Source organism: Rhipicephalus sanguineus, chromosome 1 (assembly GCF_013339695.2).
Source record: "Rhipicephalus sanguineus isolate Rsan-2018 chromosome 1, BIME_Rsan_1.4, whole genome shotgun sequence".
NCBI lineage: Eukaryota > Metazoa > Arthropoda > Arachnida > Ixodida > Ixodidae > Rhipicephalus > Rhipicephalus sanguineus.
Genome location: NC_051176.1, coordinates 304,694,634 through 304,711,948, shown reverse-complemented (window position 1 = coordinate 304,711,948; position 17,315 = coordinate 304,694,634). Strand labels below are relative to the sequence as shown.

The following is a 17,315-nucleotide window of genomic DNA, read 5'->3' as shown; positions in this document are numbered from 1 at the left end:
AAACATAGAGAATGGTCTTATCTTTTAGCTCATAACAGTGTGGCCTTGAAGCATGTGAATTGTTACGTGCGACCTGGCATGTCAAGGCAACCAGAAATCACACAGCTACTGGCATCACTGCCACATGACCAGGCATCACTTCTGATACCAAAAATCGCCATTGTATGCAGGGTGTCGGAACGAAATGTTTTTCGTTTCGGTTTTAGTTTCGTTCCACCGCAAAAAGTTCCGTTCCATTTCTGTTCCGGAACGAAAAAAAAAAAATGTTCCGTAACGGTTCGTAACGTTTTTTTATTATGGAAAAATTCGAAGCTAAAGTAATCATAAAAAACATTTGATTTGTGATGTAGTTATTTGCCTTCCTCCTAAGAAAGCGGTACAAGGGTAAAACACGTTCTTCAGAGGAGCGGAAGTAACTGTACGATGAATTCCTACCAACTAGCACAAACCAGTATACCCTTCAAAGTCATAGTATTTATTTTTTCCAAATTCAATCACGATTTTTAGTGGGCTCAGTGCTTTGTGTCAGAAGCAGCACGTCATTGAATGCACTCTGTGATGTGCGAGACCGCTGTTTTGATAAAAAGATTGCCAGGCCTGTGTGGAATGCGCAGCACAGTCACAGCGAAAGTTGGAAAAGCGGACTTTGTACAGCCCGTTGTAGAGTCTCTTGGGGCAGCTGATACAAGTACACATGCACGGTACCCACTACGCCATAAATCATCGTAATTTTTCTGAAGTACTGAAGTTCCCACTATGTCATTTTTTGTGATTCTTCGGAGAATCGTGGTAGCCGCTACACATCTGTAAGGCATTATGTGCCCTTTGTGCTGTGGCTGATGACGATGAATTATGGCTGAGCACTTTGCAGTGGGTGGGAAGCATTAAACCACACACTGCGGAATTAGCATTGTGTGATGGCTGGTTGTCGTTTTACTCTTCTGCCACGCTGTATTACATATGTTAACACGATTCCTTGCCCGACATGACGCCTGTATAGAGTATTTTTGCGAAGGAGTTATAAGCACCAGCGTGGCACTGTGGTGGAAGACTCGACTGCCACGCAGGGGGCGCGGGTTAAAATCTTATCCGATCCTATAAATTTGTTTCTCATTTTATTTTTTCTTACTTCGCGCGATAGTGGTCACAGACACGGGCGGCGGCGGACAACTATGGTGCCAAAATCAGCTGTTGTGATCTCATAAGAGCCTTCGCTGTAACAAACTTCAGCGCCGACAATGCCCTCTCCACTTTGGCCTGCGTGACAGGCCCGCAAAAGTCCACTTGCGCTAATATCAACATCTCTGGTTGCCACTGTTTTCGTTTTTCGCACAATTTCAACATATCTTTGCTTTGGAATTGCTGCCTGAGGTACACGTTAATACTGTACCCTGAGATATGCTCACATTGCATGAGCTCAGTTGTTCCGGACTGCGAAGTTTTCTCGTGAACCGAAAAACGATTGAAAAAATTTCGGTTTCACTCCGGAACGAAATAATAGATAAAGTTTCGGTTAAGTTTTCGTTCCGGTCAAAAATATCGTTTTTTTCGTTTTTCGTTTTCGGTTTTCGTTCCGTTCCGACACCCTGATTGTATGTCACTGTTGCAAAGGTTGCTTGACCATTCAAATGAAATTATAACTACTTCGTTTTAGGTGTTCCTGCTTATGCTAAAGTATCGCCACATTCATTTGTGTAGCAGGGCCCCTTTAATATTCCTCAAAGTTCCCGCTGTCATGGCTGACACACTCAAGTATGATTGCATCTTTACAGACAACCAAAAGCATTGCAGTACCGGATTCTCTATTTCACCAGAAGTGTGCTGTGCTTCAGCTTGCAGGTCAATCTGTGGTGTGTCCTCCACAATGCGCTGGACTGACATCTGGATAAATTCATCAAATGAATCCAGCTGTTGTCGGACCAGGCCTTTTTCATCAAAGTAGGCACTGATGACAATCCAGCAAGCCTCCTGCCACAGGTCAGGTGTGATCTCCTCAGACTCATCCTCACCAAAGCCATCTGCAAACAAAAACAAAACAGGATCCAAGATACACAAATTAAGTTGCAAAAAAAAAAACCTACTGTAATAGCAGTTCCCTTCGCAACAAAGTGAGGTGTTAAAAAGCCAGTAAACAACCCCACAGTCCAAAATTTACGATGAACTGTGCACTAGTACGATGTGAACTTGCTGTCTCAATAATTTTGCAAATAAGTGGCATAATAATGAAGTTACAGGAGATAAAACAACCATTTCAGCTGGTTTCGGTTTCTCACTCAGCCTCACCAACCTTCTCCACCTCATAAGGAGGTAGGCATGGCCCACTGTCGTCACTACGCCCACATCAAGAATGTAACACGACATAAGCGATTACGTCCTCAGCACGCAGCCAACAACCGAGCAAGGCTTCCTCCTCATTTTGCTCGTGCCACACAGCGGCATGATGAGGAAGCGCGGTGCGAGGGACTGCTGAGGTAAACAAATGCACGATACGTGCAACAAGTGCATGGCCCAAATTTGCAGCACCAGAGCCAAAGTGCCATTTCGTAGTGCAAAGGACCAATCAACGAAGTCAGTACTATGTAATCTTGCCCATGGGCAACATTACGCCACTCTGCAGGTGAAGAGGACTGGACAGGCGCAGGTGAGGGGCGTGGGAGTTATTTTTCGAAATGGAGCGTCTGCACGTGCAGCGCTGTAATATTCGCAAAATGTGATCGCAAGGCCTTCTATACAAATCAGCGAGTTTGTTTGGGAGGGGTAAAAAAAAAGTGAGCCTGTTTACTAGCCTTTTAAAGCAATGAAGAAAGCAAAAAATAATATAACTAACCATGCGCTGGCACATTTATTCAAGCGCACTCTCCCCAACACATTACACACATACAAAGGTTCCTAGAGTTACTATTGGTCACTTGGATGAAAAATTGCTGACATTGCCTCAATTAATGCAATCCTTTGCTGCATGCATAAAAAATATAGGCAACTGCCTTCACATAACTTTCTCTAATCCCGTCTGCATTGTCAAAAGCTTTATTTCATGCAAGACCATGCTCTTAGGCATTCTCAGCCCCGGTAAGACTATTAAAAGAAACCACTTCTGCATCACCACACTACACCAAGCTCTGTTTCTTATAGGAGGATCATACCACCTATATAAAACTGCGAGTAAGATGACACACCGTTTTACAAAAGTGCATGTGCCACCAAATGCACATGCAGCCATGTGTAATAAAATTGCAGACTCATGGAAATGGCACCTAAATGGTTTCCTACCTCAAAGAAACTTGGTGCAGTAAAATGTGCAGTAAAATGTGCAACAGCCATTCATTTTGTATGCTCATGACATGATCAAAGTATATCTTTATAGCGGAAAAGGGGGAAAAGAGTTGCAAGGTTGCATGCAATATGAAATGTGCATTGCTGGCTGCATCATATTTGCTAAGTGTCCCTTCACTTTGTTCTATTTTTACCATCTATCACATCATGGCGCCGCAGTTTTACGCAGCAATCACAAAGGGCACAAAAAAAATTGTAGCCATGAAAAATGCTTTGTGAAGTGCATGCGGCAGAGAGAGATGGGAAATGCATTTGGTACAGGGACAGAAACTAAATAAATTCTGTTCTTTTCGTTATTACGTGGCCCACAGGACGCGCAAGCTTGAGCGCTCGTCATGGCTCATAACACGGCCTGTTCCCTCTTTGCCTCAAGCTTCAATTCCTGGTGCAGAAATCAGTCTAATTATGATTAAATTCATTCCCTCAATGACGTCATTTTCTTCTCGTTCAGTACTGTAGTGTGTGCATGTGCCACCAGCTGGCACCACTGTTGTCCTGTCTACATATTTCGTTGAAAATAAAGCCTGCTTGCTAGGCGGCCTGGTGTATGTGTCGTTCTTGTGTGGCTCGTGCTTGTGGAAGCATAACCCGCTCCATGGTGTCAGAAGTGGGATCACCATGAACGAGGCTACTGCCGTCACCACCGCTGCTCGGTCTTCACTCAGAGCCATGCTACGCCCACCACCGCCATTCGACTTTGACAGCATGAGTACCTGGCAGACATGGCTGCTACAGTTCGAGGACTTTTGCTATGCGACTGGACTTTCCGCAGCAGCTCAGGATGTTCAAGTCCAGTCCATGCTTTACTGCATGGAGCTGCAAGCGAGAACAGTTCTCGCATCGACAACGCTGTCACAAGCAGACTCAAAGAATGTAGCAGCTGTCGAGAAGGCGTTCACTGACCATTTCGTCCACCTGCTCAACGAGTTGTATGAGTCTGCGCATTTCCACCACCAGACACAGCAACCGGGTGAGATCACTGATGCATTTTTCACCGTGCTCCATACCATGGTAAAGCGTTGCAACTACGCATTGTTGACTACTGAAGATAGGCTTGTTTGAGATAGTTTTATCATTGGGTTGCTCGACCGCCAGCTTTCTGATCAAATTCTGCCAGAGCCTGAATTTAACACTGCAAGGGGTGTTGGCTCAAGCGCGGCAGCCTGAAGATGCCGATAACGAACGAAAGATTCGCGACTCGGAAGAATCAGCTTTGCTCGCCGTCAACACTGTGTGGATGCACAACTGAAAGCAAGCGTTGCTCGATGAGCCTGACCATCTTTGCCCGTTTTGTGGGCGTGCGTCGCATCTGCATTCAGAGTGCCCAGCTTGCTATGCGTCCAGCAACTTCTGCAGCAAGAGTGGCCACATTGAAGTCATCGGCATGAAGAAAAATGCAGGGCGGGCGGTCGAAACGGAAACCTACGGCCAGTTCGATGGAGCTTCACGCTGTTTCGGAGGGCCGCAGCCCGAAAGCAAATTTTATTGAGGTGCTCGTCGATGGACATGTCCTGTCTTTCAAAGTTGACTCTGGCGTCGAAGTCTTGGTTGTTCCAATTTTGTTAACAGCGAAGCGGATCTTAGTCGAGGTTTTCATGCCCGGGGTCATGGTAGCGGTGATCACGTGGCCTCGCAGTGTGGCAAGAGTGAGGCTCGGTAGGAAGGAGAGGGCTGCTTTGCTGCGAGAGGCGAGGGCGGAGGATGTCGAGGGGTGAACTTTCGAGAAATGCGCCAAAATAGGGTGACGGTGCGGCGCAGTGGAGTGTAAAATAGCAAGACTCCTTGATCTGGCTGCACTTTCTGCACACAGTTCCTGAAAGTGCCGTGCCGTGCCTGTGCCGCGTCAGTTCTTGCAGTGTGAGTGCGGCACGACACTAGCGCTTTCGGTGCGGCGGTCAAATCAAGGGCAAAAGCGCGGCAACACCATGTACCTTGCACGAGAAGAGAACTCGCGGGGAATCCAGTGCTGAAGTGCAGATTAACTCGTGAAGCACGATGTCAAATCGAGTGCAGAAGCGCAGGTGGCACACGCTGCACTCGCCAAATCGAATGCCGGAGCCCAGAGGACCAGAGTGCAGCATTCTTAAACTAGTGCAGAAAGTGCAGCCAAATCGAGGAGACCTAGAATGTCAGTGTCAGTGCTCAGGAGTTTGCGCTTTGAAGATGGCGAAGATTTCTCATTCTCCCGGTGAACAAGCCGCCCGACGTGAGCTTCAGCGAGAGCTAACGCGAGAACAGGCATGCAGTCTCCAAGCCAACCATCGCGATGCTGGCGCAAGAGAGGCCAAAGCTAAGCACCAATGAACGGAAGACTTAATAATATCTGGGGCTTAACGTCCCAAAACCAAGATATGATTATGAGAGACGCCGTAGTGACGGGCTCCGGAAATTTCGACCACCTGGGGTTCTTTAACGTGCACCTAAATCTAAGCACACGGGCCTCAAACATTTTCGCCTCCATCAAAAATGCAGCCGCCGCGGCCGGGATTCGATCTCGCGACCTTCGGGTCAGCAGTCGAACGCCACAACCACTAGACCACCGTGGCAGGGCGAACGGAAGACTTGAAAAAAACAGAAGTACGATATAGCCTGATGAAGGATGGGCATAAGCTTCGCTGTATCGACAGATTTCATGAAGTGGAGCTGGCTGGATTTTTTTTCCTGGTACTCCTGTAAAGCTAGAGGACCTGGAGGGTGAATTGAAAGGGCCGGGCAATGACGTCCTGCCAGTTTGGGAACATACACTGCTACTTTGTCTTGGCGTGACAAGTCGGTCCAGCAGCAGCTTTATGTCCTGGCAGTGCACACAGTTCCTCTACTCAGCTTTCTGGTGATTCAAGCCCTGGGTGTGTGCAAGTTTCCAGACAGCTTCTCGGAGGCTCGGAATCCCTCCAGTCAGCTGCGTCTCGAGCCGGGCCTTTTTCAAGGACTTTGAACGCCTCCTGATGCCTACACTATCCGGGTGAAACCGGATGAGACATCGTTCTTATTGAGTGTTCCCAGAAGCCTGCTGCTACCACTTCGGGACGTGGCCAAGGTGGAGTTAGAAAAGCCGAAAAAGGATAGCGTGATTCGTCGCATCGACACGCCCACGGACTGGTGTGGTGGACTGGTTGTGATCCCGACTGCTACCGGCGGCTACAGACTCTGTGTTGACCTGACCCGTCTCAACAAAGTCATTCTGCAGGAACGCCATATGTTGCCCACGGTTGAACAATGCCTTGGCCTACTGGGTGATACCACAGTGTTCTCCAAGTTTGATGCTGCGTTGAGCTTCCACCAGGGAAAGTTGTCCCCAGAGGCGCAAGAGTACACCATGTTCAAAACACGCTTCGGTCAGTATTGTTTCCTCCGGCTTTTGTTTGGGATTGCCACTGCTCAGGAGTACTTCCAGCGGCAGGTGCCCCTAATCCAGGAAAGCCAAGCCAGCGTTGTAAACATGATTGACGATATTCTTGTCTTCTGCAAGACTCCCACGAACACGACCGTCACTTGCAGGGAGTTCTCAATTGGCTGAAGAACGCAGGGGCCACGCTAAACCACAAGGAGTGCACCTTCGCAGCCAGCAGCGTCAAGTTTCTTGGGGTCATTGTCAGTGCGGATAGCATCTCTCCCAATTCAGACAAGCCCTCTGCGATCAAGGCCATGCTAGCGCCACAAGACATCACACCTGTCCGCTGTCTCCGGGGCCTCGTTAATCACACTGGACGCTTCCTGTCACACCAGATTTGACGGCACTGATCCAAGCTTTGCTACTGAAGGAGTCGAAATGGACGTGGGGCCATGCTCAAGATTCAGCCTTTTCGAAGCTCAAGAAACTGCTCTGCTATGATCTCTGCATAGCACGGTACAACGTGACATACAAGACTACAGTATCAGCTGATGCCAGCTCCTTTGGTCTTGGTGCCGTCCTGCTTCAAGAGCAACCTTCCAGGGAGTGTCGACCAGTTGCCTTTGCGTTGCGATCCCTCACACCCACGGAAGGTCGGTACAGTCAGACTGAGGAGGAGGCTCTGGCTGCAACCTGGGCCATGCTTCGTTTTGAAGAGCATGTCTGGGGCTTAAATTTCTTCCTTAAGACTCATCATCAGCCAATTGCTTGTACTCATGGGGACCTTGGATGCCTCCATAAATTCAGCGGTTCAGACTGAAGCTGATGCGCTTCAGTCTGAACCCAGCAAGCTGTTAGCCATGGCTGACACTCTCACATGTACCGCTGGCTGGTCCACCGTCAACGCAAGCTGATCAAGTTGAACTTTTTGTCAGAGCAATTATTCGCTCTCTCCCAAGTTTTTGCCGCCACACAACAAAACGAGCTCCGCCATGCCCAAGCCAACAATGGTGAATGCAACCTTCCGATGGAATACTGCACCAAAAGCTGGCGCGGGCAGTCAAGGATGCCACTTCACGTTATGAAGTACGCGCAGCATCGTGGTGACGTCAGTGTCTGCGAGGGGCTACTTCTGAAGGGAGTCCGCATTGTAGTGCCTTTGACTCTTCAGGGTTCCATACTCGGCCTCATTCCTGACGTGCATCAAGGTATCAACAGACGCAAAACCGTCGCTCAAGAGTCCTTGTGGTGGCCTGGAGTCAACAGCCACATCGAGATGTTGGTCTCAACTGCACCAAGTGTGCTGAAACACGCATCCAATGCACAGAGCCAATGGTGCCTTCTCATACACTAAGTCTTCCCTGGGAGGAAGTTGGAGTAGACCTTTTCCACCTCAAGGTGATGTGTTGCTGGCTGACAATTTGCACCTAAAACGAAATCTAGGGGGCGCTGCGAGGTTAGGCAGCATTGGCAAGATGGCACCTTCAAGACCTATGCGCGGATTGTTGCTGTTGGAAATACTGCGTGTTCTTGATTGCGATGTCAAAACACGGTGTTTTCTTGAAAGTGAGAGTGTCCTTGCTGCCAAGTACCTCATTTTGGTTGTCGCAAAGGGCAAGGTCAACGATGAAATAAATGTTGCACTGTTCGTGTAAGCGCCTGGCATGAATTTGGACACACAAGAAATCACAGTGCAACTGGAAAGTGTTTTACTGCGCCAGTGATCTCTGATGGCCAATTCTACTGCACTGCGGGTTTTTTAGCGAACTGCAAACACGTATCAGCATTTCTCGTCCCCTGACAGGTAAATGCTGCTGCGTTGTTCGGTAGTGTTTTGTAGGTAGGTGGGCTAACACAGTCGGCAGTTGCCACTGGGCATCGTTTATCAAATGCTGATTGTCTAGAGCATCATGGTGACACGTCAGTATTTTGCAGCAACTTAAAGGGGTACCGACACAAAATTTCGCGGCCGAGATAGCCTGCTGGATCGATTCCCGTGTACGTGCGTGTACCATCTGCAAAATATCGACAGCGAATAAAGCTTGGAAGGTATTTTATATGAATTTTGAAGTTCGCGAGCGCGATCCAGCATTATAGGCCGCACCTGGCGCATTGACACCCTCGGAGGTGACCTGAGGTGACCCCCCTACTTCCCCTACGTAACCGTTGCAGCCGGTACAAGTTATGATGAAGTCGTAGCCGCCATTTCTGTTTTGACTCGCTTCCTGACTAATCGCTCCTCGCCAGCGGGTCAAACCTGAAGTGATTCGCCACGTCGAAAATTCCTTCCATCCCCGCCGCAAGAAAATCGTCGCCATCAGACGCAATGAGCCCAACAACGACAGACCGTGCGGAAATGCGTCACTGTTCTGTGTGCTCACGTGACCGAGTGTTTCACTCGCTAAGTCATCATAGTTGCACCCGGCGGCTTGTCGTTTTTGGAGCTCTGTCAAACCGAAACTGAGGCTGTGTTGGTAATGAGGAGCTTGTAATTATCTATCGCGCGCTGCAGCAAACAATGTGCCATGTTATGAATAACAGGCCCCCAGCAACACATTGCAGCAAAAAAACGCGGGGCGAAAATTTTTGTGTCAGGACTCCTTTAATCTGCCAATTACTTCGTCTAGTCCTTGTGTACATTCCAACCCAAAGGATGAGGCAATGACGGTACACTGAGTGTAATAACAAGGTTTCATGTTCAATATTCGCCGTGGCTACAATAAGAGGTAGAGATAAACAATGACTACTAAATGCTAAAAAAATTATGGCAGGAAACTGTGCAGAACCTTACTGTGGAGAGTGATGCAGAGCCAGTGATCGCCTAACCGATTTGTCCGTGTGTGTGTGGGTGTCAGTTTATCAGCATATGTGAGCGGAATTGTGGTGCCCACAGATGCATCTGTTTACCTACTGTTACAGCAGTGCATCACTATGGGTAGGTGTAAATTGGCCCTTTCATAGCTCCCTGAACCTTACAATGGGACATCGGCAGTTATACCACGTACGCGTGCCCAGAAGTCAAGGAAATCGAGCACACTGAAGAGCAAGGCACAAAGCTACCGTACGGGTTAAAGATAACGTACTGGTTAAAATTATCAGAGAATTTTAGCGAGTGTTCAAAGCATCAGGACGGCTGCTCGCACGTGTGGGCGAGAGCTGACAATGCAGCACTGTGTGTGTCACGGCTTTGTGGGCCCACATAGTCATGTTCCCTAGACAGCGACATCACTGCCCAACTCGACGCCCACAAACCGAAACTGAAAATCGTTCACATAAATAATGCAATACTAAATTATTTACTGACAATATATGAATCTCAGAACATGTATCATGCTTCCTGGAGCAATAAGAGGCGTTTGAAACAAAGAAAGCACAAGCCGTAAATCAGGCCTGTAGCCGGGGGAGGGGGAGGAGCCCTAGGGCCCCTCCCTCCCCCTCACGAAATTTCGACAGAGTGGGGTATTTTACCGAAAATAAATAATGAAAGCACGTGTGTTTCTCAAAGAGGCCTTCAGCAAATGAGCCCCCCCACCCCCAGAATTCCTGGCTACGGGCCTGCCATAAATTTGATGTGGCAACCCCTTTAAAGGGGCTATGACACCCAATTTTCGCTCATAATCTGTGTTATGTGCAGGGGTGAGACGGCTGAAATCGATTTGGGAGCAGTTTTGGGAGCAGCAAAATTTCAATTTAGGAGCAGGAGAACCTTGTTTGGGAACAGTTAGTGGCATTTATTATGTCGTTTCTGGAGCTTGAAAAAAACAAATTTGTAGCAACTTGGAGGAAGAAACGCACATTTTAATCGGCTTAGAATACACATAACGTTCAAAGAGCTTTGGAGAAAGCTTTTTTTTAACAGATTATTGCCAGGTGTGAACTACACTACCTTTTTACAAACTACGCAATTTATATAACCTGGGTAACAACATATGAAATAGATGAAAAAAGTTTTTTTAACCAGTTTCACTTTACATTTGAAAATAAAAAAAATTTAAAACATCACATTTTTCAAATAATACAAAAACTGATTGCACAAGAATTGTAGTCACATAGCAATAGGTCTTTGAATGGTCAATGAACGATTCTTACTAGCACGCGATTGCGGCGATGCCTTCACGTGTAACATCAGGAAAGAACAAAAGCGGTATGGCGGCCACCGATGAACGCATGTAGGGTGGGGGGGGGGGGTCACATCAGTCAACTGCCAATTTTTCGGACGCCCGATTTTCCGGACATGCTCGAAAATTCGGACACTATCGCGGCACCGTCACCAGCCCCATAGACGTCAATCTATAAGAACGTCCGAAATTTCAGACGCTGAAACTCTTCGGTGTCCGATTTTTCGGACTTTCTGCCCGAATTGTGGGTCCGAAAGGCATTAATTGGAGTCCTCACCTCTGCCGCGTCAATCATCTCTTAGGTTTGAACCAGCGCGTACGCGAGTCGATCTGTGTGCGACAGTAGCAGAGTCCGAAAGTCAGCTTTGCCGCAATGCCGAAGCGTTATGTTGTGAAGCAGACCAGAAATTCAAAGGGCCGCTATCGCGGCGCCGTGCGGCGATGTTACGGATAAGCAGCAGAAATGCACGGAGGCGTGATGGCGGCAGCTGGCAAACGCTCCGGTACGACTTAATCGCTGACAACCCTTACGACAAGCATCTTCAGTTAACTGCTCGGTAGTGCACGTGGCCTAGCGCAGTTGCATGCGTACTGCACGCATTTAATAGGCGAGAGCCCAAATGCGCCGCGCCGCCATTCCTGCTGCCTCTTTGTGCGAGACCGCTAAGTGCGCCGCATAGACGCGTTGCCTTCGCGGACGAAACCAGCTCGCCATTGCCGCGCCCGTGTGCGGTCAAGAACTAAGTGCGCATCACGAACCCTTTCGTGATAAATGCGTGCGTACGATACAGCAACAGTAAAGTGACGGCGTCAGTTTAGTTGGCGATGTACTGCACACAACTAGAAACGATCGGCTTGATACGGCAGCAAATGCTGCGTATCAGCGGCGATTCCGCGATGCGTGTGCGCATATGCGCACACGCATCGGGGAATGCCGGACGAGTCGTCCGCTCTTCCGCCACAGTCTTTGTGTTCCGCATCATCGTTTAGAAACGCTTCATGCGAGATAGCCGTAATCTATTCCGCGCTTTGCTGTTATCAGCGGCGCTCATCACGAGATGTAAAAGTGGCGGTTGGCACGTACGTAGTTAAAGGGGTGGTGCCACCAAATTTGTGGCTTGCGCGTTCTTTGCTGTAAGCGTTTCCTATAGCTCCATGAAGCATGATGCACGCACCAAGATTCATGTATTCTCGCTAAATAATTTAATATCGTCTTTTGATGTGGACAACTTTCGGTTTCGGTTTCTGAGCGCCGAGGTTGGGCAGTGACGTAGAAGTGTAGGAGGCGTTGTCACGTGACCACACAAGGCTGTGACGCACTTAGCCAGGAAGCAATCGAAGCTCGGCGAGTGATGTAGCAACCGATGCTTTGCCGGTACTATAGTGAATTACAATATATTCTAGTTCACTACAGCCGGTACGGTACGTACGTTGCGGAAGTGGCGGAGTTCCGGCGGTCACTCACGTTACTACAGCAGATTTGGTGTGACGTCACTACAACTTTCGTTGCCAATCCTACAGATCTACGTCAGTGTTGGCGCGCTAGCGATGGGTTTTGATCGGGAGAATGGGCGTTTAGGTACACTTTGGAAGTAAATTAAAATATATATTCTAAACGTTTGCTGCGTCCGACTCTTCGTGCAGAATGTCCTTGCATACAGAGGAAACCCACAACAGGCTTGTGATAGCCTCGAAATTTAATGGCACCACCCCTTTAAGCGGGGTTCGCGGCAGGTACCGAATGTATTTGCGAGAGCCTGGGCGCGCACTAAAATGCCTGATAATTGTACTGGGAGGCATTAAAGCTATTTCGGACGTGGCTGTGGCGATTTGACCGCTTAAGCGGAATAAAAAAGCATGAATTTGTTTTTTCGGACTGCCCGATTTTTCGGACGATTTCGCGGTCCCTAGGGTGTCTGAAAAATCGGCAGTTGACTGTATTTACAACCAGTCAGAGGCGATTACCACAGCACTATGGAAGCCTCCATTACAAAGGCGCGTAGAAGGACACGCGTGGGCGCGTTAATTAACATGTTCTGCGAACGTATCCCTGGCGCTGCTTCTAAAGTTACGTTTTCCCATGCTGAAACTGATGCAGGCTTGCAAATTCTTGCTTGCGGGGTCGTTTCGGCGCAGTTCGGCGCAATTTTTGCAATTTTTATGCTTTCGGAGCAGCTTGGCGCAGGAAAACGGAATCGTATCAAAAATGCGCAATATGCGCAGCTGTCTCACCCCTGTATGTGGGTTAATCCTTGGGTGTTCACAATCTGGCGAAATTTCAGCGCATTTGGTCGAGAACTTAATTTATAAGGAGCATTTTTTATAAACACGTTCTTCAGTTCGGCATTGAAAATTTAACGGTTTGCAACGGCTGAAACTTAGGTAGAAGACGACGGCTCCACTCCATGAAGCACATGATGTCACACAAGCAATGGTAAAATGGCGGTCGCCGGCGGTGGGTGGGGTTTATAACCGGCGACTTCTAGGGATCATTTTGCGATGAAATATACTTTTACAGTCCATTTTTTATGCATGTACAGGCACAATAGGCCCTCTACTTCTATATTTCGCTGAAAACCGCAATTTGGTGGGCGACCTTGTCATGGCCCCTTTAAGCTATTCCAAATTGCCTTCATGAATATTTTGTATAATGTTGAAAGGAGGCCAATCAATTTGTACTTTTCCCAAGTCTTTCAAGTCTCCATTTTTGTGTATCAGTGAAATATTAGTGTCTTTCCAATTAGCTGGTAGTACATATAAAGTTTTCAGGCATGATGTAATAGAGCAGCACAAGCTTCTTAAATGTAAAATGTTTCCCATCATTGATCAAACTGCTTGTTATGCCGCCTTCTCTGGCAGCAAGACATGCCTTGTAGGGCCATTCTAAACTCGATGGGTACGCATGGAACTTTGGCGTTATGTTCAACTTTGATTCCACTCACAGTAGAGCAATTTATATTTTACCTGTACAAACCCCAAGTCGAAGTCCTCTACCACCTTCACTGTGTCACTAAATTGATAATGATAGTGCCCTGCTTATTTTCTACTGGATGCATCACAGTCTATCCCCATACAGAGTTTTCTTTTAGCTGCCTTGATGCTATCACCCTTTGTATACTGCTGCCTCTATCTCTTTGACAATGTTTCATATGTCATTGAGCTCACTTTTGTCGATAAGTTTTAACAGCTCAGCAAATTCAATTTTTTCTCTTGAGGTAGGTACTTTTATCTGTTGTCATTTATTTTTAATAAGTCTTTAGTGGTTTGAGAGTGCACGCTTATTTCTTCTCTGGATGCTTTGCCTCCAATTCCTGCTACAGAGATCATTCTTTAGTCAGACCTTGACTAAAGAAATAGTCCGGCTCACGCACTCGGCCAAGTTCTCCGAAGGCTGGCTCATGAAGTCAGCCTGAAGTGATCGCCCATTGGTGCAGGCATTGTGCGCATCCGCCTTTGAGGAGGAAATGCAGCGGACTTCTAAAGTTGTATCCAACTATAGTTACAGTTTCGTTCATACCCTCAATTTCTTCGTTATCTTTTTGTTCTAAAGCATTATATTGGTTTTCAAGTGCAATTCTAAATTTCACCCTTTTTACCCGATTACATCTATGTTGGCTCGTTCTTTAGCGATGGCTCGTCCTTTAGCATTCTTGAGGTTGAGTGTTATCTTTGCCCTCACCAACCTATGATCACTGCTTTTTATCTAGCTTACTATCACATGTATTATGCTTGAATCCCTGCACAGTATGAAATCTATCTGATTCTTTGTTTCCTGTTTTTATGCTTTTCAAAGAAGGTTATATGAAGTCAATCTCTTTCTGTGAATTCCTAGAGTCGATGCCATAGTTGCAAATTGCTTGTTCTCCTTCCTGCTTTCTTCATGAGAGAGTGCTGAACCAAGAATTGATATAAAAAATAATTCAGAGTTATCATAAGTAGTCAAAGCACAATGACCGGAAGCGAAAACCAGTAGCACCAGTTACGGTGGAGCAGCAAGTTGTACAAGGCAATGGGACAGGTGCAAACCGGGTGGCTTGAACAGTGGCGCCATGTGTTGCACGCTAAGTGGACTTTGCAAGCATTAGTGCATTACACTATATTCCAAAAATACCAGATACACACACTAAGTGCAATGCTGCTATTTTATTTTGATTACGCGCAATCCGACCCTAACATATTTTAGTGCGAAGCACGGTGCTTCACACTGGCGACTATAAAACACCACTCGCGAGGCAAAACAAGTTATTAAAACTGCAGATGAGGCCTTCGAAAAAGTCAGAAACCAGTGACGACAGCTTTAACGCTCGAAAAGAGAACTTACTTGTCAATCACAATGTTGTTTATTCTTTACTATTTTTTAGTAGAGAACAGAAGGTTATTCCATGCCACAAACCAAACCCTAGTCATTAACTTTGTAAAATTTCTATAGCTGAAATTGTGATATATTCCTACATAAAAGTGCAATACGAAATTCTTGCAGCAAAAAATAATAATTTGTCTACTTGAGCTTCACAATAAAAAGAAGACAGTGTACAAGAAATGGTAGAAAAAGAAGTTTAATCTCATAAGTATGAAATATTTTCATGGGCAATTTATAAAAACTGTGCTTTGACATACGCACCTTACTACAGGCGCACATTTTATCTAGGATTTAATGTCGAAGCAGCAAGCGCAGCTATGAGCTGGTTCTGAAGTTTCTTTATGTGATTTGGTAGCCATAAACGTAAAAAGAAATGTTAGCCTGGTGGTAGGCCTCCCATTCTGCAGCATACCACCAGAAACATAGCAGCAACTTGCAGCAGCTGAACAGAGAGAAAAAAAATTACGCGGGGGTTTCACGTGACACGTAGAGGGGAAACCCAGATGAATTGTGTCCAGCTGCGTTTCTTTAATGTGCTATCGATGAGAGGTTCACGTAAGTTCTTGCATTTCGCCCTCGTCGAAATGCGGCCACCGCGATCAAACCCGCGACCACGAGCTCTGCAGTGAAGAGTCATAACGCGGCGGCTTTCTAACATCACGTTAAGCACAGTTTTTGTTTTTCTATATTGCTAGTTATTTCAAGGCAAAAATGCGTGTGAATGTAACCTGCGTTTGGTCCCAGAAAGTACTAGAATGCAGTAGTCTAGAATACATTACTTTGGTACATTGTGAGAAATGTGAAAGCACATCGTGCGTGATCCCACATTTCAAAGCACACAATGAGCAACAGACTTGTCAGTGAGGCACATCGCCGATATCATCTTGTATCACATGTGTCCCCTTTCATACAACCCTCACAAAATAAATAAAAATCATGCTCTGCTTAAGCCAGCCTAGACGTCGCGCTTACGGCGTACTACATTCAAAGTGCGTAAATACATATTTTTTTCTGAAATGACACATAGTTGTAGATGGCCGCTGTCGCGGCCACGCGCTGCTTAGCCCGCGCAGCCTGCCCCTTCGGGGCAGGCGGAGGCGTACGTAACCCAAGAGCCGCGTCGCACTTCTCTGGAAACAAACTTCAGCAACACCTGAGACAAAAAAAAAAAAAAAGTTGCAGCAGCAGCAGCGAGGTTCGAACCAACGTCCGCGCAGTTCCGAGCACGACACGTTAGCCGCTGCGCCACTAAGGCCAATCGGTTCGGTAGGTCTAATGGGCTGTATTTGTATTGCCACGCTGGACGTAACGTTTTAAGACTCGTTATTCTTACGTCCAGACGTAACTGCAACGGCTCGTACTGTTACGTCTAGACGTAACGCTAGACACTCCCAAATGGCAAATGAGGCGATCCCTCACATTTCATCTAGATGAAAAGCGGCTGTTTGCAATTAAGATCCTTTGTTGTTGGCCCATAAGCGCAGTTCTACAGCAAAAATGATGAAACATTTAATTTAAAATATATATTACCTTCTTCGGCTTCGTACATCCCTGACGACGCTGGCTGCGAACGAAGGAATATGACGGAATCACAGAACACTTACACCGTTTCACCAGAGAACATCTGCCACCTACATGACCATCTACGACATTAAGAACGAACGGCAACCAGCGGCAACTGTAGTGACTGTAGTACGGAGCGCTTCTACCCGACCAACTCCAGCCGGCGACTGCAACGCCGCGGCGCGTCACGGCACAAACTATTATGAGCAGCGCAGAGCTAGGGGCTTTTTTGACGACCGCGCGTGGCCTAGGCACTAAAATGCGCGAACGTCCCTAGCCATTTTAGTCCCTAGCAGTGGCTGGAGCGGGGAGCGATTGTAAACGCCATGGTTGCGCTGTGTGTGTTGTGCGCCAGCGCGCCAGTTTGTATTTTTGTAATATTGGCGCCTCCTGCGAATGTGATGATACGTGAGTGTTGGCTGTTTCGTGCAAGTGGTAGTGAATGCGCAGTTTTTTTTTCTCAAAGGTTGCATTAGTAAAAGGACCGAGGCAGTTGCGCGGCCTTGGCACTTCTATCTTCTTGCTCTGGAATATTGCAACTTTGACCAGCAACATTAATGCTTGCTTAAAAGCCCTATCTAAATTATTGCGGCGCAGTACTAGTACTTCG

General features: G+C 47.1%; 1 protein-coding gene across 1 annotated transcript in view; it reads right to left on the bottom strand.

The window, feature by feature from the left end:
- LOC119379395 (DNA-directed RNA polymerase II subunit RPB2) overlaps positions 1–16,825 on the bottom strand; it is a 206,289-nt gene extending 189,464 nt beyond the window's left edge. The window contains exons 1-2 of the mRNA XM_037648714.2: positions 16,673–16,825; positions 1,795–2,018 (exon numbers count right to left, since the gene is read on the bottom strand). Coding sequence (XP_037504642.1) covers positions 1,795–2,018; positions 16,673–16,691 — 243 coding nt within the window. The 5' untranslated portion in view covers positions 16,692–16,825. The remainder of the gene's footprint in view (positions 1–1,794; positions 2,019–16,672) is intronic.
- Between the last annotated feature and the right edge of the window lie 490 nt (positions 16,826–17,315).